The 21,400-nt window shown below is 39.6% G+C and overlaps 1 protein-coding gene across 3 annotated transcripts in view; it reads right to left on the minus strand.

The window, feature by feature from the left end:
* Window positions 1-7,206: 7,206 nt before the first annotated feature.
* The window catches only part of qpct (glutaminyl-peptide cyclotransferase), a 23,937-nt gene continuing 9,743 nt past the window's right edge, over window positions 7,207-21,400 (minus strand). Inside the window, exons 2-7 of one of the 3 annotated variants that reach the window (XM_048600770.1) lie at window positions 20,317-20,598; window positions 19,667-19,679; window positions 18,079-18,242; window positions 13,957-14,056; window positions 11,476-11,592; window positions 7,207-7,352 (exon numbers count right to left, since the gene is read on the minus strand). In XM_048600770.1, coding sequence (XP_048456727.1) covers window positions 7,207-7,352; window positions 11,476-11,592; window positions 13,957-14,056; window positions 18,079-18,242; window positions 19,667-19,679; window positions 20,317-20,598 — 822 coding nt within the window. Of the gene's footprint in view, window positions 7,353-11,475; window positions 11,593-13,956; window positions 14,057-18,078; window positions 18,253-19,666; window positions 19,680-20,311; window positions 20,599-21,400 lie in introns of all 3 variants that reach the window. The other 2 variants (XM_048600768.1, XM_048600769.1) reach the window with 2 other exon arrangements.

The following is a 21,400-nucleotide window of genomic DNA, read 5'->3' on the forward strand; positions in this document are numbered from 1 at the left end:
AGACGGAGTATTATGTGCATTTGTGAGTGCCACGTTTTGGAAAGATGTGAATACATTGGAGAGAGTGCGGACATGATTTTTAAGAATGGTTCCAGGAATGAGAAACTTCAGTTCTGAGGATAGAAATATGAAGTCATATAGCATGGAAACAGACCCTTTGGTCCAACTAGTCCATGCAGAATATAATCCCAAACTAGACTACTTCCACCTGCCTGCTCCTGGTCTATATCCCTCCAAACCTTGCCTATTCATGTATTTATCCAAGGGGGTTTTAAATGTTATAATTGTGCCCACATCCACCACTTCCACATGGGAACCACCCTCTGTGTAAAAAAAAAAAAAACTGCCCCTTGTGTCTTTTTTTACATCTATCTCCTCTGACCTTAAAAGTATGCCCTCTAATTTGAAATCCCCAATCCAATTATATCTATACCTACTGTTAACGCTATCTATGCCCCTCATGGTTTTATAAACTTCTATAAGGTCACCTCTCAACCTTCTATGCTCCAGTGAAATAAGTCCCAGCCTTTCTTTATAACTAGACCTTCCATATCCGCCAACTTCCTGGTAAATCCCTTCTGTACCCTCTCCAGTTTAATAATATCCTTCCTATAACTGGACGACCAGAACTACACACAGTACTCCAGAACAGATACAATGTTCTGTACAATCTCAACATGACTTCCCCACTCCCGTACTCAAAGGACTGAGCAATGAAGGCAAGCATGTTAAGTGCCTTTTTAACCACTCTGTCTATACGTGATGAATTGCTGAAGAATTATACACCTGAACCCCTAGGTGCCTCAGAGCCCTAGCAATAATTGTATAAGTCCTACCCTTGTTTGTTGTACCAAAATGCAATACCTTGCACTTATCCAGATTGAATTCAATCTGAAGAAGGGTCTAGGCCCGAAACGTCAGCCTTCCTGCTCCTCTGATGCTGCTTGGCCTGCTGTGTTCATCCAGCTCTACACCTTGTTATCTCAGATTCTCTAGCATCTGCAGTTCCTACTATCTCTGAACTCCATCTGCCATTTTTTAGCCTATTGACCCATTTGATCAAGATCCCTTTGTAATCTTAGAAAACCTTCTTCACTGTCTACTGTGCCACCAATTTTGGTGTTGTCTGCAAACTTACTAACCATGCCCTCTATATTCTCATCCAAATCATTTATATAGATGGCAAACAAAAGAGGACCCAGAACAATCCCTGTGGAACACCACTGATGACAAGCTTCCAGTCTGAAAAATAGCCCTCCACTATCACTCTCTGTCTCCTGCCATTAAGCTAATTATGTATCCAATTGGCAAGCTCACCCTGAATCCTATGTGACCTAACTTTACAAATTAGTCTACCACATGGAACCTTGTCAAAGGCTTTACTGAAGTCCAAGTAAACAATGTCTACTGCTCTGCCCTCATCAATCTTTTTGGCACCTTCTGATAGAATGATCAATTTGGGACTGTTCTTCTGTTGAGAAGAAGGCTGAGAGGAGATTTGGTAGGAGTTTTAAAATCGTGAGCTTGCTAGGCACGGTAGATAAGGAGAAGCTGTTCCTGCCATAAAATAAAAATGAATGAGGCATAGATTTCAAGTGATGTGCAAATGAAGTAAGAATGATGTGAGCTTAAAAACTTTTCACACAGCAAGTAGTTAGACTACAGAATGCACTGCCTGGAAATCTGGTGGAGACAGGTTAAATTGAGGCATTCAAGAGGACATTGGTTGAGTATTTGGATAAAAATAACGTGCAGAAATATGGGGAAAAAGCAGGAGATTGGCACCACATATTAGAACTGTGCAGGCACGATGGGTGAATGGCATTGTTCTGCGCTGTAACAATCCTGTGATTATGGGTGGACTGTGTCCAATCATTAATGACTCAGATTCAGGTTGATTGGAATCAGAATTTAAATTTATCATCAGTCAATGGCTGTCAGCAATTCGGCTTCATTGACAGGAAATCGACGATGTTAGAAGTCATCGCATTATTTCCTTTGTTTCTAGACCTTTAGCCACGAGGATTGAACTTTGCATGTTTGCTTCGAGAACCACCACTTGTTGTGTATATGAGATGTAGAGCATAGAATTTTAATTCCAGGTCATAGCTTAGGTGTTAACTAATGTTTGGCATTGTCTTTAAGAATAAGTTTGATTCATAATAAATGGGTTACTTTTATTTCCTTAAAGAAGTCTCGTGGACAGTTTTTATTTGCTGTATCATAGTACAAAAATGAAGCAATGGACCATTTCAGTAATTGAGTCAAAACATTTACACATGCAACTGGTGGAGTAATGGAGCTTTATCATCAGCAAATTTCACATGTCACAATATTAATAGGATATTATACCTCAAAACGTCCAAAACATGCCCTCAGACTGGGGGAAGGGATGGCTACTTGAAATAATATGAAAACCCACAGAATTAGGAACAGGAGTTAATTCCTGACTTGTCCTTATTTCTTTTTAAGCTATCAGACAATGTAACAATGTTTTCATGGCATTTGAGCGAAAAATAAGACAAAGCTCTTCTAAATTATATTCCAAAATAGGCACTGATTTTAAAAGTGGTTCAATTCCTAAGAAAGTAGGATAATTGGTAAGTTTGTGGATGTGGAGGCCTGACCATTTTTAGTGGAAGATCTTCATTTCAATAATAATTACCAGAAACCAAAACAGAAATTGCTTTAAAAATTTCGAAGGTCTGGGAGCATCTGTGGAGAGAAAGCAGAATTAATAATTTGGGCCCAGTGACCCTTCTTCAAAACTGATAGTAGTTAGGAAAAGGTTGGTACATATGCTAAAGAAGAGATTGGGGGATAGGGAGGAATAAAACATAGAAGGAGATGGAGCCCAGAAAGAAAAAAACATAGTTGAGCAGACAATGGAATGGGTAAAGGTCAGCCTGGGAGAATGAATTGCTGCTAATTGGGACCATTCATGGCTGACAATGGGTTGTTTATGGTAGCAGCCCATATTATGAAAAGGCCTGGTGTGTGATGGTTGGCGTAAGGACATGGGAAAAGGTGCTCAAGCCCTAAAATTGTTGAACTTGATATTGAGTCCAGAAGGCTCAATCTAGATGTAGATGGCCCTACTAGAATAGAGGCAAAACTGAACTTCCTGTTGAGAAATAAAACAGGGAAAATGACTGGTGTGTTAGTGGGGGAGCTCTTTGGGACCAATGACCATTATTCTATTAGTTTTGAAATAGTTATTCAAAAGGACAGGTCTGTTTCACAAGTTAAAGTTCTAAGTTGGGGTAAGGCCAATTTTGATGGCATTCGACAAGAATTTTCAAAAGTTGATTGGGGGAGACTATTCGCAGGTCAAGGGACATCTGGCAAGTGGGAGGCTTTCAAAAGCAAGATAACATGAGTTCAGGGCCAACAAGTTCCTGTTAGTGTGAAAGGCAAGGCTGGCAGGAGTAGGGAAAACAAAATGATTTGAGATATTGTGACTCTGGTCAAGAAAAAGGCGACATGTCAATATAGGCAGCTGGGATCAAGTGAATCCCTTCAGGACTATAGGGACTATGGAGATACACTTAAGAGGGAAATCAGGTTGGCAAAAGGGGACATGAAATAGCTTTGACAGATAAGACAAAGGAGAATCCAAAGACATTCTACAAGGGCAAAAAAGTAAGGAGGGAGAGAATAAGGCCCCTTAAAGATCAATGAGGTCATCTATGCGTGGAACCACAGGAGATGGGTGAGCTCCTAAACAAATATTTCTCATCAGTATTTACCATGGAGAAAGACATGGAAGCTAGGGAAGTAAATAGCCATATCTTGAAAAGAGTCCACATTGCAGAAGAGAAGGTGTTGGAGGTCCTAAAATGCATAAAGGTAGATAAATCCCCAGGACCTGATCAAGTTGTATCCCAAGACATTGAAGGGAAGCTAGGGAAGAAATTGCACGGCTTGCAGCAGAGATATTCATTTCATCGACAGCCACGGGTGAGGTGCCAAATGACTGAAGGGAGGTTAATGTTTTGCCACTATTTAAGAAAAGCTGCAAGAAAATGTCAGGAAACCACAGACCGGAGAGCCTAATGTCAATGGTGGGTAAATTGTTGGAGCAATTCTGAGAGACAGGATATACAAACATTTGGAAAGGCAAGGATTGATTAGGGATAGGATGGCTTTGTGCATGCTAAATGGTGTCTCACAAATTTGATTGAGTTTTTTTGGAGAGGTGACCAAGAAGTTAGATGAGGGCAGTGCGGTAGTTGGTGGATTTTAGCAAGGCCTTCAACATGCATGCTTGATTGGTTAATAAGGTTAAATCACATGGGATCCAGGAAAAACTAGCCAATTGGATACAAAATTGTCTTGACGGTAAGGGACAGAGGGTGGTGATAAAGGTTTGTTTTTCAGACTGGGGGCTTGTAACCAGCAGGGTGCTGCAAGGATCGGTACTGGGTCCACTGTTGTTCATAATTTATAAAAGTGATTTGGATGGGAATATAGGAGGCATGGTTGGTAAGTTTGTGGATGACACCAAAATTGGTGAAGAAGGTTTACTAGGTGTACCATGGATCTTGATCACATGGCAAGTTGGAGTTTAATGCAGATAAATGGAAGGTTTTGAATTTTGGTAAGACAAACCAGTGCGGAACTTACGTAGTTAATGGTAGGGCCCAGAAGAGTGTTGTTGAACAGACAGATCTAGGGGTGCAACTATGTAGTTGCTTGAAAGTGGCATCACAGGTAGACAAAGTGATGAACAAGGCATTTGGCACACTTGCCTTCATCAGTCAGAGCATTGAGTTCATGAGTTAGGACATCATGTTAAAGCTGTACAAGGCATTGATGTGGCCATAGTTGGAGTACTGCATGCAATTCTGGTCACTCTGCTATATGAAGGATGTTATTAAACTGAAAAGGGTGCAAAAAGAATTGACAAGGATGTTAATGAGACTAGAAGGTATGAGTTATAAGGAGAGGCTGGATATGCTTAGACTTTTTTCCCTGCAGTGTAGGAGGCTGAGGGGTGACTTCTAGAGGTTTGTAAAATCATGAGGGGCGTAGATAAGGTGAATAGCCTTGGTCTTTCCCCAGGATAGGGGAGTCCAAAACTTGAGGGCATAGGTTTAAGGTGCGAGGGGAAAGTTTGAAAGCGACCTGAGGGCCAACTTTTTCACAGAGGGTGGTGCATATATGAAACGAGCTGCCAGAGGAAGTGGCAGAGGCGGGTACAGTTACAACATTTAAAAGACATTTGGACAGGTACATGGATGGCAAGGCTGAGAGGGATATGAGCAAAGGCAGGCAAATGTACTAATTCAATTAGGAAACTTGGTCGGCATGGATGAGTTGGGCCAAAAGGCCTGCTTCCATGCTATATACCTCTTAATTCTAAGGCTGCAGGGCCTGTAAGTGGAAAATGAGGTGGTGTTCTTCCAGCTTGCGCTGAGCTTCACTGGAACCCATGCAGGTACCTAGGTACCTATGGCCACCCCTGTTACCTACTTTCTACCTGCAAAAATGACCCTGAGCTTCCACCATGTTCCCTGGCCAACATCTCTGTTTTGGGCTTGCTCCAGTGCTCTAACAGAGCTCAGTGCAAGTTGGAAGAACAGCACCTCATTTTCCACTTGGGAAACCCACAGCCTTCTGACCTCGATATCAAGTTCAACAATTTTGGAGCCTGAGCACCTTCTCGCATGTCCTTACCCCAAACCACACACACTGGGCCTTGTCATCACATGGACTGCTAACACAAACACAACCCATTGTCAGCCACTACTGGGCGTAATTAACAGCCAATCATTCTCCCAGGCTGACCTTTACCCTTTCCTTTGTCTGCCTAACTGTTTTTCTCTGTCTGGGCACCATCTCCACTGTTTACTCCTTCCCTCTCCCTTGTTTAGTATATATACCACCTATCCCAGCTACAATCAGTTCTGAAGAAGGGTCACTGGACCCAAAGTCACTACTTTCCCTTCACAGATGCTGCCAGACCTTCTAAGTCTTTCCAGCATTTTGTTTTTCTGATTTTCAGCAACTGCAGTTCTTTGGGCTTTTTTCCATCATTATCAAAAATATGCAGGTGGAGACCCATGAGAAAGGGCCTGGGAAGACAGTGGTGGCAGGGTTAGAATTGAAATTCTAGAGTTGTGTACCAAACTTCTTGGGTGACATTTTCTGGGGCAGATGGAACTTGAACCTGGACGATCTCGAGCAAAGGTAGGGACACTGCCACTATGCTACAAGACCCTTACTTTGGTTTGCCTATAGTTTTCCTGCCAGCTTTAAAAGTAAGAGTTCAAACAGACAACCACTTAGTTTTACACCTTGTTGATGACTTTTGAATTAGCAAAATAGAGATTTTTACTTTACTGCTTAAACTTCTGTCTTTAGAAAAGAGTTGTTGATCTCTATCAAGATCACTTCTCAGCATTTCATAGATCATAGAATCCTTACGGTGTGGAAACAGGCCCTTCGGCCCAACAAGTCCACACTGACCCTCAGAGCACCCATCCCCATATAACCCACCTAATCTTCACATCCCTGAACACTACGGACAATTTAGCATGGCCAATCCACCTAGCCTGCACATCTGTGGACTGCGGGAGGAAACCGGAGCAAACCCACGCAGACACTGGGAGAATGTGCAAACTCCACACAGACAGTCGCCCTAGAGTGGAATTGAACTTGGGTCCCTGGTGCTGTGAGGCAACAGTGCTAACCGCTATGCCACCATGCTGCCCCATTTGAAGTTACACTTCACACAGTGTGAAATCAAGTGTTTCAGATCTCTACTTGACAACATAATGCTGAACTCATGTCATAATCTGATTTACACTGATACAAAGTATGTAGTACAACTGTACTGTTTAATGCATGCATTCCAATTGACAACTTAACCATTACAGTTCAGATATATTCTCGGTACAATTAAATTAATGTCACCAAAATGGTTTCAAAAGTATCCTCAAACAATATTATCAAGAAAACTAATACCAGCAAGCATTATTTACCACGAATATAAGCCATGAAGCATCTATTGATTAACAAAAATCAGTATTGACCTTTCAATACATTGTGTACTAACGGGCATTAACTGGTGAATACGTTAGGTTACTTGTAAATAATGATTCCTAGTTGCAGCAGAATTTTTAACTGTGCTTTCTCACATTTATTTGGTTTGCAATATTTGAGTCTGTCATAACCGTCCAATTGGTAAACACTAAGGCAACATCATAATATGAGATACTCCAAAACAAATATCTGAAGTATTTTATTGAGGTTATCAATTGTTGTTGGATCCAGATTGTCTTCATTATCCTCCATTCTGTGCCATACTTGAGGGAAGGGCGAAGGTATGATGTGCAGAATGGGAACATCTATGTAATATTAAACATTGAAGAATTACTTGACATGTATTTATTTATTTGTTTTAGTGCTGCATTATGATCAAATGATGTTTAAATTGCAATATATCAGTAAGAGGCATTTTATTTCATTTGAAACAATCCTTTGCTAAAGACACACTATTTTTGGAATATGATGAAAACCAATGTGAATATGTAGTACCTGGAGTTCCACATACCATCTAGTTATTCTTTTTATGCAGACTAACAACTGTCTAAGTATTATTGGATTATGCAAAAGTGTGTTACTTTGTAACATTTATTCATAAAGTCATTATGACTCAGAAGGAGGACATTTGATCCATCATGTCTATTGCTGTTAATGCAGCAAAACAATCAGTTGCGTTCCTGTGCTCTTTCCCCTATATCCTACAAGTCTTTTTTTTCCTCAAGTACCTACCATTTCTCCTTTGAAATAATTAACAGTTGTTTTGAAGTCATTGTCTCCATTTCCACCACAGCCTTAGGCATCACATTCCCTGATCATTAGCACTTAAGTGTGTAACAAGTTCTTATTCACAACTACTGCAGTGACTGCTATCCGGATGTCTGTGCCACTTAGTCCTTGTACCATTAACTAATGGGAAAAACTTGTCTTTTTCCACGTTAACTGAACCTGCCATAGTATTACACATCGCTATCAATTCTTCCCTCTCTCACCTTTTCTCCAAGGAGAGCAAATTCAGCTTCTCATTTTCAGGAAAAGTAGATGGAAAGGAAACAGAGGTGAGGTAGCGTTGCTGGTTAAGGAGGAGATTAACACAATAGTAAGGGAGGACATTAGCCTGGACAATGTGGAATCTGTACTGGTGGAACTGCAGAACACCAAAGGGAAAACGACGTTAGTGTGAGTTGTGTACAGACCACCAAACAGTCATTGTGAGGTTGGGGTTTGTATCAAACAGGAAATTAGAGATGCATGCAGTAAGGATACAGCGGTTATTATGGGTAACTTCAATCTACATATTGATTGGACTAGTCAAACCAATAGCAATGCAATGGAGGAGGTTTTCCTGGAATGTATGAGGGATGGTTTCCTCAACTAATATGTCAAGGAACCAACTAGAGAGCAAGCCATCCTAGACTGGGTAGTGTGTAATGAGAGAGGATTAATTAGCAACATTGTGGTGCGAGATCCTTTGGGAAAGAGTGGCCATGATATGATAGAATTCCTCATTCAGACGGAGAGTGACACAATTAAATCTGAAATAGGGTCCTGAAGATGGTTAAAGCTAACTTGGATGGTATGAGGGATGCATTGGCTAGGATAAGCTGGCCAAGGTTACTTAAGGGATTGATTGTGGGTAGCAATGGCAGACATTTAAAGAACACGTGGATGAACTTTAAAAATTGTACATTCCTTTCTGTCTTAAGAGTAAAACAGGGAAGGTGGCTAACAAGGGAAGTCAGGGATAGTGTTAAAGCCAAAGAGGAGGCATATAAATTGGCCAAAAAAGCAGCAAACCTGAGGACTGGGAGAAATTTAAAATTCAGCAGAGGAGGACAGAGGGTTTAATTTGGAAGGGGAAAATAGAATATGAAAGTAAGCTTGTGGAAAACAAAAACTGACTGCAAAAGCTTCTATAGGTATGTGAAGAGAGAAAGACTGGTGATAACTTAGCATTTGGAAAGCAGTGACAGAATCGATCCTAGTCAGTATGGATTCGCTAAAGGGAAATCATCCTTGACAAATCTTCTGATATTTTTTTGAGGATATGACTAGTCAAGTGGACAAGGGTGAATCAGTAGATGTTGTGTATCTGGATTTTGAAAAGGTTTTGACCCTTGACAAGGTTCCACACAAAAGATTAGTAAGGAAAATTAAACCTCATGGTATCAGAGGTAATGTATTGACATGGATAGAGAACTCATTGGCAGACAGTTGGAATAAATGGGTCCTATCAGAGTGGCAGGCAGTGACAAGTTGGGTACCACAGGTTTCAGTTCTGGGTACACAGCTGTTTGCAATATACATTAACAATTTGTATGAAGGAGTTCAATGCAATATCTCCAAATTTGCAGGTGACACTAAGCTGGGTGGCAGTCGTGCTGTGAGGAGGATGCTAAGAGGCTGCAGAGTGACTTTTACAGACTGGCAGAGTGGGCAAATACTTGGCAAATGCAGTGTAATGTGGATAAATGTGAGGTTATCTGCTTTGGTCTCTAAAAAGGAAGGCAGATTATTATCTGAATGGTGGCAGCTTAGGCAAAGGTGAGGTGTAATGAGACATGGGTGTCATGGTGGAACGGTCACTGAAGGTTGGCATGCAGATGCAGAAGGTGGTGAGGAAAGCTAACAGCATTCTGGCCTTCATAGCGCGAACATTTGAGTATGGGAGTAGGGATATCTTGCTGCAGTTATACAGGGCCTTGGTGAGGCCACACCTTCAGTATTGTGTGCAGTTTTGGTCTCCTAGTCTGAGGAAGGACATTCTTGCTATTGAGGGGTCCAGCAAAGGTTTACCAAACTGATTCCCGGGATGGCGGGACTAACATGTTAGGAAAGACTGGATCAACTGGGCTTGTACTTGCTGGAATTTAGAAGAATCCCTGGTGGCATGGTGGCTCAGTGGTTAGCACGAGCACAGCGCCGAAGACCTGGGTTCAATTCCAGCCTCGGGCAACTGTTTGTGTGGAGTTTACACATTCTTCCTGTGTCTGCGTGCGTTTCATCCAACTGCTCCAGTTTCCTCCCACAGTTAAGAGATGTGCCGGTTAGGTGGATTGGCTGTGCTAAATTGTCCATTTTGTGTGTAGTGTGGAAAATGCAGGGATAGGGCAGGGGGCGAGTCTGGGTAGGATGCTCTTCGGAGGGTCAATGTGGACTTGATGGGCCAAATGGCCTGCTTCCCCAGTGTAGGGATTCTATGATTCTATGAATGAGGGGGATCTCATAGAAACATATAAAATCCTGATGGGACTGGACAGGCTAGAGTGGGAAGATTGTTCTCGATGTTGGGGAAATCCAGAACTAGGGATCACAGTCTAAGAATCAGGGGTAAGCCATACAGGAGTGAGATGAGAAAGAATTTCTTCACTCAGAGTTGTGAGCGTGTGGAGTTCATTAGATATATTCAAGGGGGAGCTGGATGTGGCCGTTGCAGCTAAAGGGATCAAGGGGTATGGAGAGAAAGCGAGAATGGGATATTGAAATTGCATGATCAGCCATGATCGTTTTGAATGGTGGTGCAGGTTCAAAGGGCAGAATGGCCTAATTCTGCACCTATTTTCTATATTTCCAACCTAACCTACCACTAACATCCCTTGTTCCTGGAACCATTCTCCTAAAAATGTTACTTCTTTTGCCAGTCATCTTGAATCAGTGTCTTGTGGTTTTTGATCCTTCGACCAAACATCACCAGTTTATGCATTTCTATTTTGTCCAGAGTCTCATGATTTTGAACAACTTTAACAAATCTCCTCATAATCTTTTCTCCTAGGAAAAATCCCATATCCCTGCTTCTCTAATATTGTAACATAAATGAAGTCCCTCATCCCTAGAACCTTCTCATGAATCTTTTCTGCACCCTCTGAAATGTCTTAATGCCTTTCCTAAGGTGCGATGAATAGAATTGGACACTTCAGGCTGAACGAATTTGCTTTAGAGGTTCATCATAACTTCTTTGCCTTTGTACTCCATGTGAGTAGTCAATGTAGAAAACCTACAGTTTTGACACATGTGAAAGGGGAAAGCTTCCTTCCTTACTTTATTAAACTGGAAAGGGTACAAAAAAATTTACAAGGACGTTACTCAGACTGAAAGGTTTGAGTAATAAGCAGACTCTGGATAGGCTGAGGTTGGCCTTATAGAAGTTTATAAAATCATGAGGGGCATAAAATAATAAGTTGAACAGCCAAGGTCTTTCCCGAGGGTAGGGGAGTTCAAAACTAGAGGACATAGGTTTAAGGTGAGAGGCAAAAGAATTTGGACAGATACATGAATAGGAAGGGTTTAGAGAGATATGGGCCAAATGCAGGCAAATGGGACTAGTTCAGTCTAAGAATCCTGGTCAGTATGGACGAGTTGCGCCAAAGGGCCTGTTTCTGTGCTGTATGACTCCATGACTCTATGACTGTGTGACACGTTACAACATACCTCTTTGCAAAAATGGTGTATGGTCGTCATCAATATGCCCTGCTTGCATTTTAGTCCAGAAATATTTCACCTCATTGGGATGGTCATTCAGTAGACCCTGTCGATGCAGACGTCTCTCTGTTGAACAATATTAATCTAATCGGTTTACATGCATTTCATAGTTGATTCAGTATGTTCTTCTCCAAATTAGAGTACATTACCACATTACCGTAATTAAATCCTCTCTTAGAGATGTGCTTTCTATTATGTTTCTCCAATAAGAAATTATCTACCAAAATTACACTTATAATGTATTTTAGGTGTCTGCTTGGCAGTGAACCAATACTGTTTTTTTTGGAGTTGCTACCTTCATTCTCTGGGTACATTCTATTCTATAATTTAGTTTTAATTTTGTTTTCACTAGTTTTTAACAAGATTTAACACTTCCTTCAAATTTCAAGTTCCAATCACCTGAGAGCTGGAAAGTTGTTTAAGAAATTCATAAGAACATAGGACATAGGCAATTCAGCCCTTAGAGTTTACTCTTCATGGTTGATCTGGTTTGGTTGATCTGGTTGTGGTCTTAACTCCATTTTCCTCTTTGCATGCCAAAACCCCTGACTCCTTTGTCTAACTCCACCTTGGAAAAAGAGCCTCCACTGCTTTCTTGGGAAGAGAATTCCACATACTAATGACCCTTAGGTAAAGCATTTCTTCTCGTATCTCTCTATAATAAGAGAGACTTCTTATTCTTAAGTTGTATCCCCTAGTTCTTGTCTACAAATGACAATAAAACCTTCTTGGTATCCACCCTACTGGCCCCCCTCAGAATATTATGTTTTAATAAGATCAGTTCTCTTTCTTCAAAACTATAGGTATAGGCCCAACCTGTTTTGACATTTCATCATAAGATGAGCCCTTCATCCCAGCAATGAGTTGAGTGACCCTTCTCCCCAATTATGTCATCTTTCAAAAACTGTATCAAGTATTCTGATGTGGCCTGATAAAACCCTAATAAAGTCCTGAAGGATGGAAAGACAGGTTTAATCGATTCTTTGATGTTGCTGTTTTTAACACATTAACCCAATTTCAGTTCACTCAATGTTATGCATTCATACATCAGCTTATTATTCCTTGGTTCGCTACATGAATTATCAAGATGATCTGTGACCTTTTCCCTCCCTTATGTTTTTGCTTCAGATTTTTGTGCTTTGTGTGGCATGACAACCAAATTTTAATGCACAGATTTTGAAACATATGGAATTGCTTATCCAAGGAGTTGCCACTCAAAGTTCTACTGTTCTTTAATCCATAGTAATCCATAGGCGCCATTTGAAATTTAACTCAAGTTACAGTTGCACCTTTTTAACATTCTGGATGTAGAAATCCCCAGTAGTCATAAATCATTTTAGACCTTTTTATCCTACGACGTCTAGTCATTCCACAGATGTTGTAGGATCTGTGCAATTATTCATTTCCCATTTCTTTAATCTTCAAAGATCAAATTCTGTGCTGTAATAACTCATACCTGTAAAGGGAAATTCCAAGTATCCATATAGTCCATATTTCCTTTATTTACCTTTTCCAAGATGACAAACACCATACCCAGGCATTACAGTTTAGACTTATTTGCATCCCAAGAGCTTCTATCTTACACAAAAACAAAGTCACCGGAACCGAAACGTTAAGTCTGTTTTCTCCTCCACAGATGCTGCCAGACCTGCTGAGCTTTTCCAGCAACTTTGTTTTTGTTCCTGATTTACAGCATCCGCAGTTCTTTTGGCTTCTATCTTACTCTGAGTTGGGATATTTGCCAGCGAATGTTTGCTGCACATTTGTATTTATATAGCATCTTTAATGTTGTAATATATCTCAAGGGACTTCACAGGAGTATTTTTAAACAAAATAGGACAGCAACTCAGAAGAGGGGACCTTAGAAACAATTGCAGAAATTGCTAAGAAAGTTCAGCAGGTCTGACAGCATCTGTGGAGACAAATCAGAGTTAACAGTTCAGGTCCAGTGACCCTTTTATAGAACTGATGGTAGCGAGGGAGAAGTTTTTTTTTTGCAGAAGATGGTGTGGGGTTTGGGTGAAGGAATAAATGATAGGTGGAGATAGAGCCTTCGGAGCGAGAACAGTTGGACAGACAAAGGAGTGAATAATGGTCAGCCTAGGAGAATGAATAGCTGCTAATGGTGACTATTAGTGGCTAACAATGGGTTGTGCGTAATAGCGGACCATTTGATAACAAGGCCGGGTGTGTGGTGGATGAGGGCTTCAGTGACAGATGAATTGAGGTGGGGGCAGAGTTAAGTGATAATACGGAGAAGAAGGTAGGGGATGGTGCAACTAGATGGTCGTAAGCTGATCTTGGCATCAGTATATCATGGTTGTGAGCAACTTGCTTCAGCCTTAGACCATTGAAAGGGAGTGAAATGGAGTTGCCTAGGGAATAGAATCTTGCACAGACTGAAGATAATTCCAGTTAAGTTTCAGTTACCTATTAGCTGTAATCTTTTATGCCATCGAGCTGTATTTGGAAAATAACTTGGAAATCTTGGATTTGGTCCACCAATTAAATCCAGTAACACCAGTAGGTCCTATGAGGAATGGAAGCAGTTTGTCAATTCCTTTTTAAATCGCAAATCAACAGGTTAATAATTATCTCAACTCAAAAGGTTCCATCAGATATGAATGTTTATGGGCTGATAAATTATTTTATCCTCATATCAATATCTTCCTTAAAACAGAACAAATGAAACTTGCTTATTTGTATCTTCACTGCCTTTCAATACTATATCTCTAAAAGTGAAATCTTGTTTTTTTTAACAGCTTAATTAAACTATATGACTACTTTCACTGATTTGCATATCTGAATCCCCCAGACCTCTCTGTTCCTCAACTTAATTTAGATAATTACTTTCGAAGAATTATAGAGTCTCCTTATTCTTCCCACTAAAACATGCAACCTCACACCAGTCTATCTTCAAATTTATTAGCCAGTAAAAATGTACAAGTTTATTAATAAGTTCCTGTATTTATTTGCAGGTTCTCCTTTGGACTGACTGTAACCTCAACAGCAACCCTAAACCCCACATGCTTCCAAAGCCCTGCTAAACCTGAGACATCTGTGAATATTGAAATTGGGCATCTGTTTCTCAAGACTGATTATTTCTATTTGTGAACATAAAATGGTCCCAGCATTAGAGGGGAGGTGATGGCCTACTGGTATTATAGCTGGACCGTTAATCCAGAGATCCAGATAATTTTCTGGGGACCCGGGTTTGAATCCCACCATGGCAGATGGGGAATTTGAATTCAATAAAATATCTGGAATTAAGGATCTAAAGATGACCATGAATCCATTGTCGATTGTTGGAAAAACCCATCTGATTCACTAATGTCCTTTTAGGGAAGGAAATCTACCACCCTTACCTGACCTGGCCTACGTGTGACTCCAGAGCCACAGCAAAGTGATTGACTCTTAACTGCCCTCTGGGCAATTAGGGATGGGCAATAAATGCTGCCTAGCAGTGACGCCCTCATCCCGTGAATGAATAAAGAAAAAAAAAATTGACCTTTGTGGAATACAACTTTGCAGCTTTTGTTAAAAGTAGGCAGTTTTTAAATTTAAATAAAGTAGTGTGGGGTTCCTAAAGTCAACACTTTGATTTAAAGTTAAAGCCAATTAAAAAATACCACTCAATAGTTTTCAGCTTTACATCCATGCACAATCATAAAGAACTTATCAGTGTACCCCTTTCTACAAATGTATACCTTTTTTTTCTAGCCATTTCTCTACTATGTCCTTAAAGAAATCTCAAATGGTTGCATGGACTTCAGTAGAACACATTAATAGAAGTAAAGTAAGACAAAGTAAAGTTTTCTAACTTATGTGACAGTGGGACTCATATGTCTAAAGTCTGCATAAAAAACAAAACAGCCAAATTCTAAGGCAACAATTCCAATCTCATACCAGTTTAATAACATATGAATAGTCATAAAGAAATAAGACCTCTGGTCCATCCAGCCTGTTCCATATAATTGCAATGTCATGCGTTGCAAAGTTTATATCCATCTACTCCAACCAAAACTCTGCAATATCTTGGAAGAGATGAAACACCAGATAAAAATGAGCAAATCTGGGGAGAAGAAGAGAATTTCTCTCTGAGCCTAAAGCTATCGCTGAAGCATTTGGAGACAGTTCAGGAGATCACTCAGATTTTGACATGTCTACCTTTTTATAAGAAGTGATGGCTACACTATGCAGAAACAAGTCCGACTCTTGCTTAAAGAAATTCAACAAATTGACATCCACCATGAGCCATTAACTATCTTCAGAGAAAAGGAGCACTGTCTGATATTTAGCCCAGAGCTGGCGTGTTCCACAATTTAAAGTTGTGATCTCTGGACCTTCCTAACTTAGTTGGTTGAACAACCTGTTAACTGGGAACACAATCTATTTCCTTTATCGTCTTTGTCAGATCACCCATAATTCTATGCTTCTCACAAGAGTAGAATTCTAGTTCTTTCAGTCTGTTTTCATGGCTAAGGAGTTAGTCTTGTGATGTTACTCTGCACCCTTACTAAAGTCTCAATGGTCACTCACCATAAAAGAAGAACAAATCTGGACACAGTATTCCAAGTCAAGCCTAAACAAGATCTTGTACAAGGACAAAACAATATACCTACCCTTTTGTACAATTATCCTACAAATGTGTCCCATCATCCTATTTGCTCTGGCTCATAACTGGCAAGATTGCTCATAGAACATAGAACATAGAACATTACAGCGCAGTACAGGCCCTTCGGCCCTTGATGTTGTGCCGACCTGTGAAACCAATGTGAAGCCCATCTAACCTAAACTATTCCATTATCATCCATATGTTTATCCAATGACCATTTAAATGCCCTTAAAGTGGGCGAGTCTACTATTTTTGCAGGCAGGGCATTCCACGCCCTTACTACTCTCTGAGTAAAGAACCTACCTCTGACATCTGTCCTATATCTATCACCCCTCAATTTAAAGCTATGTCCCCTCGTGCTAGCCATCACCATCCGAGGAAAAAGGCTCCCACTGTCCACCCTATCTAATCCTCTGATCATCTTGTATGTCTCTATCAAGTCACCTCTTAACCTTCTTCTCTCTAACGAAAACAGCCTCAAGACCCTCAGCCTTTCCTCATAAGACCTTCCCTCCATACCAGGCAACATCCTGGTAAATCTCCTCTGCACCCTTTCCAATGCTTCCACATCCTTCCTATAATGCGGTGACCAGAACTGTACGCAATACTCCATGTGCGGCCGCACCAGAGTTTTGTACAGCTGCAACATGACCTCATGGCTCCGAAACTCAATCCCTCTACCAATAAAACCTAACATACTGTACGCCTTCTTAACAACGCTATCAACCTGGGTGGCAACTTTCAGTGATCTATGCACATGGACACCGAGATCTTTCTGCTCATCCACACTACCAAGAATCTTACCATTAGCCCAGTACTCTGTATTCCTGTTACTCCTTCCAAAGTGAATGACCTCACACTTTTCCGCATTAAACTCCATTTGCCACCTCTCAGCCCAGCTCTGCAGCTTATCTATGTCCCTCTGTAACCTGCAACATCCTTCCGCACTATCCACAACTCCACCAACTTTGGTGTCATCCGCAAATTTACTAACCCATCCTTCTACGCCCTCATCCAGGTCATTTATAAAAATGACAAACAGCAGTGGCCCCAAAACAGATCCTTGAGGTACACCACTAGTAACTAGTAACTCATGTATTTTCAAAGATGGCTGCAGCAGAATGATGAATTCAATTTATTTCTGCGTCTTTTTCTCTGAAGAATGTACAAACGTTAAACTTTCACAATGCCTATTTGCATAACATTGTGATCATCTAAGTTTAATATTACCTGCCAGTCATGAGCCCATTTGTCAACACATTATGATTCCCCGAAGCTAATAACCATTGTCTACAATCTTTACACTTGATCAGAATGCAAATTTACAGATTGTGTCCACATCACACATCCAGATCATCAATAAAATTAATAATACACATGCTCCAACCTCACACTGCCAGTCATTCCAACCTCTTACTTCTTTTAATCCAGGTATTCCAATCTTGCACAACCATTAGGTTAAACAATTCCAAACTCACTCTATGAATAACGCTGGGAATACGACTTTAAACTATCATTAATCAATTACTCCTTTGTAGCCATTAATAAACGTTGCAATCAAACTTGGCAATTACCCAGATCTTACCTTGTTATTATCCAAACACTCCACACAATCTAACTATTAACCAGGCACTACATCTCTCCTAGTCATTAACCAGGTATGCTGATCTTATATTGGCATTAACTAGACACTGGTTTCATTCTGTCATTAACTACAGTGTTGTTAGCATAGGTATCCAGGTTCATGATGCCATTAACATACTGAGAACATACGTTTATTGGACATTTATGAAATTTAATCTTTTATCTATGTAGAGCAAAGTTGCCCTGTTTTACTTCAATGTTTACAAACATGATAATAATCAAAATATTCCTTATCTATTAATATCAATCACTTCTTGTATTTTTTTCCTGTCTCAAAGCTAGTGACCACTTACAATCCCATGCAGCTGGTTGGTATCACTGGCACCAGGGGGATGTTGCAACATCTCCATTTTGTTCGCCAAATGTCGAGAGCCATATAGTGAGTCAATCTCAGACCAAGATTCAATTGCCTCTTGGCCATCAAAAAAAATTAGCTGCAGGGTAAGATCTGGTCTTTCTCTAGCATTCTAAACAAAAGAGATAAATGTAAGAAACCTTTACCCAAGTAAAATTGGAATATTCAGATTGCTGACTAAATGAAATTGCATTTCTGTTGGAACACTTAAACGTTAACTGAATTCAAGATTGAAACAAAGATGTAGGAAAAAAAAGCACATGTTTGAGTTATATCACATATCATCATTGTACTTTGAAATGTTCACTTATAGATGAGATTATGAATTCGACATCTCTCTTATTGCTATTTTAATGGCTTAATCAATTTAAACTGTAGACAGTTTTGCATCAATTTTCCAGAAGAAGCCTTGTTATTTTCCAGTTGTTGTGACATAGTATGATGATGATACATTTTTTATGGCACAGATTTAAATCTTCATGCACTATTGGTTTAGAGGTATTCCTTTAAATGTTTAACCCTTTATGATTTTAGAAACTGTGACCTGTATTATTTGCAAGTCCTCTGCTAGTTTTATGGTGATTATTCACTGCTCAAGTTAAATATCATTCACTTTGAAGTATATCAGTATTTGCTTATTCCAACGTCTATGCATGCTACTGATTTGTTTCAATTTCATTTGTTCACTGTGCCTATCATTTAATGCATGATTATTTGATCAGCCTGCTTAAAACATACCATGTGTGGCCTTACAATATACCTCGAAGTAGCTGTAATGAGTTTGTGTTTTGTAACTGGTTTAGAATTTGTAGGACCACAGATTGACAACTAAATAGTTGCAACAATGTAATAAAGGAACATAATTATGTAGCACAATTCACGCCCTCAGAACATCCCAAAGTGCTTTCCAGTCAATGTTTTGTTATTGTCACTGCTTAGAAAATAATTTGCTAGGATATGTTATTGTTGGCAAATATTTTGTGCCCATTCCAACTTGTCTTGGAGAAGATGGTAGTGTACAACTTTCTTGAACTCTGCGACAATGATACTCACAAAACACTGTTAGGCAGGAAGCTGCAGGATTTTGACTCATTGTCAATGAAGAAAGGACAATGCAGATCCAAATCAGAATGGTATATGACTTGGGAGGAATTTTGGACATATTGTTATAAGCATGACCTTGTCTTTTAAGTGGTGGAGATGACCATTTTAGATGTACTACCGTTGCAGTCAGCTGCAGTGTATCCTATAAATAAGACACACTGCAATCACACCGGAGGAAGTAATAAATTTCAAGCTAGTAAGAGGATACTAGCAATACACATGATAGGTCTGCCTCATCTTGTATACTTCAAATTTTTTTCAACTGGTTTTTACCTCTGCTTCCTAGTTTTACTAGATTTTCTTTCAACATCTACGTAAAATTTCGGACATGACTCTATAACTCGATGAGCCTTTCAAATTCTGTAATACCCTTATTCCTTCACATTTATGCAAAAATAGCCTTTATAAAAATAAATCAGTACGACATGTTATAGTCTTATTTCAATTATTTAGGCTGCATTAATCATGTCTTTGTCAGTTAAAGTATTAACAAATATACTAGTGGATAGTTTCCGTTGATAAGTATGCCAAGTCAGAATTATGACCCATATTTTAATGCACATGTTAGATTCCTAAAGATATTCCCATTTTTTTAATCAACCCTGGATGCTTCCGTGCATCTCCAGTCATCACCTATTTATCACCTTGCCATGACACACCATGATGTTTACAGGCTGAAATAATGCACAGGCTACCTAAGCACATGAGGGATACCATTTTTAAAAAAACCAAACTAATTTGAACTAACCTTCTTCCAACTTAACGTACCAGTTTGGTAAGTGGGAGCAATAAGTTTTTCTATGTTTCATCAAACTTCACCAATTCTAGTGTGAAGTCTGAAATGTGCGTGATTCTTCTAGCAAAGAATGTTTGAAAGTGCAGAAAATATTTCTTTCCTAATATAAATGGTTTTAAAAGATGAATATTCTATAACATGCATAAATGTTTAAAGTAACATTTTAACAATTTATTTTATACAAGCTCGAGATGTAAAATAACTAAGAATTTAATAATTTATCACCTTACTTATTTGTAATGCCTATGTTGTAATAACTCATAAATTAAACAGTACCTTTAGCTCTAATAAAAGTTTGTCCAATGCACGAACAAGTTCCAGCATCATGGCACATGGTACAGCCGAATCAGTGGCACCCACGTACACTCTGCTGTACCACCATTTGTTGAAATATTTTGAGTCGTAATGACATGCCAGCACCAGCCTTCGCTTAGCTGAGGGGTTCAGGGTGCTGATGATATTTGAAAATGTGACTGTTCCATAGGGTATCGCTTCCTGGAAAGTGTCCTCTTCAATTACCCAGCCAGCCTGGAGTTCATCTAACTGACTTATGATATGCTGTGGAGAGAAACCAATCTGTAAAGCTTAATTCTCACAGCAACTAAACAAGTGTCTGATTAAAATGCATCCTATATTTACATTTCAATTGAATTATTTCCTTAATCAAGGCTTAGTAACTTAATGGCATTATTGGGTCAGGAATAGGCAATTCAGCTTGTGTACCTATTCCCATTTGTTGCAATAATTGCTTCTTTATTCTAATATTCCTAACTCCAATTCCACACACCACCTTTGACTGCATTTCATTCAATAATTTGGGCAAGGAAAGTCTGTCAATCTTAGATCTATAGTTGATCAATATTTATTGCTTTTTTTTAAGAGAGGGTTTCGAACTTGTACCATTCTTTGCATTAAGAATTGCTTGCTAACTCCTCTCCTATATTACCTGGCTCTCCCCATGTCCTAGATCTGTCCAGCAACAGAAACATTTTTTCCATGTATCTTGTGAATTTCTTGAAAAATCTTAAAACCTCAAAAAAATCATCTCTAACCTTCTATATTCCTGGGAATGTGAGCTTAGTTTATTTAATCTTTCTGAATCCAGCCCCTAGAGTGCTGGTAACATTCTAGTGTTGGTTTCCTTTCACCGTACAAAATTCTTCTATTCAGCTCTATGCAGGTGCTGTCTTAAGGGCAGGGACAGATGGGATCATCATGTTTTTAAAATTATTTAAGAAGAACACAAATTGGGTAGTGTGGATAAAAACTGAAGGAACTGCAGCTGCTGTTAATCAGAAACAAAAACAGAAGTTCTGGAAAAGCTCAGCAGGTCTGGCAGCATCTGTGAAGAAAAAATCAG

The sequence above is a fragment of the Rhincodon typus genome, chromosome 9 (assembly GCF_021869965.1).
Source record: "Rhincodon typus isolate 14 chromosome 9, sRhiTyp1.1, whole genome shotgun sequence".
Taxonomy (NCBI): domain Eukaryota; kingdom Metazoa; phylum Chordata; class Chondrichthyes; order Orectolobiformes; family Rhincodontidae; genus Rhincodon; species Rhincodon typus.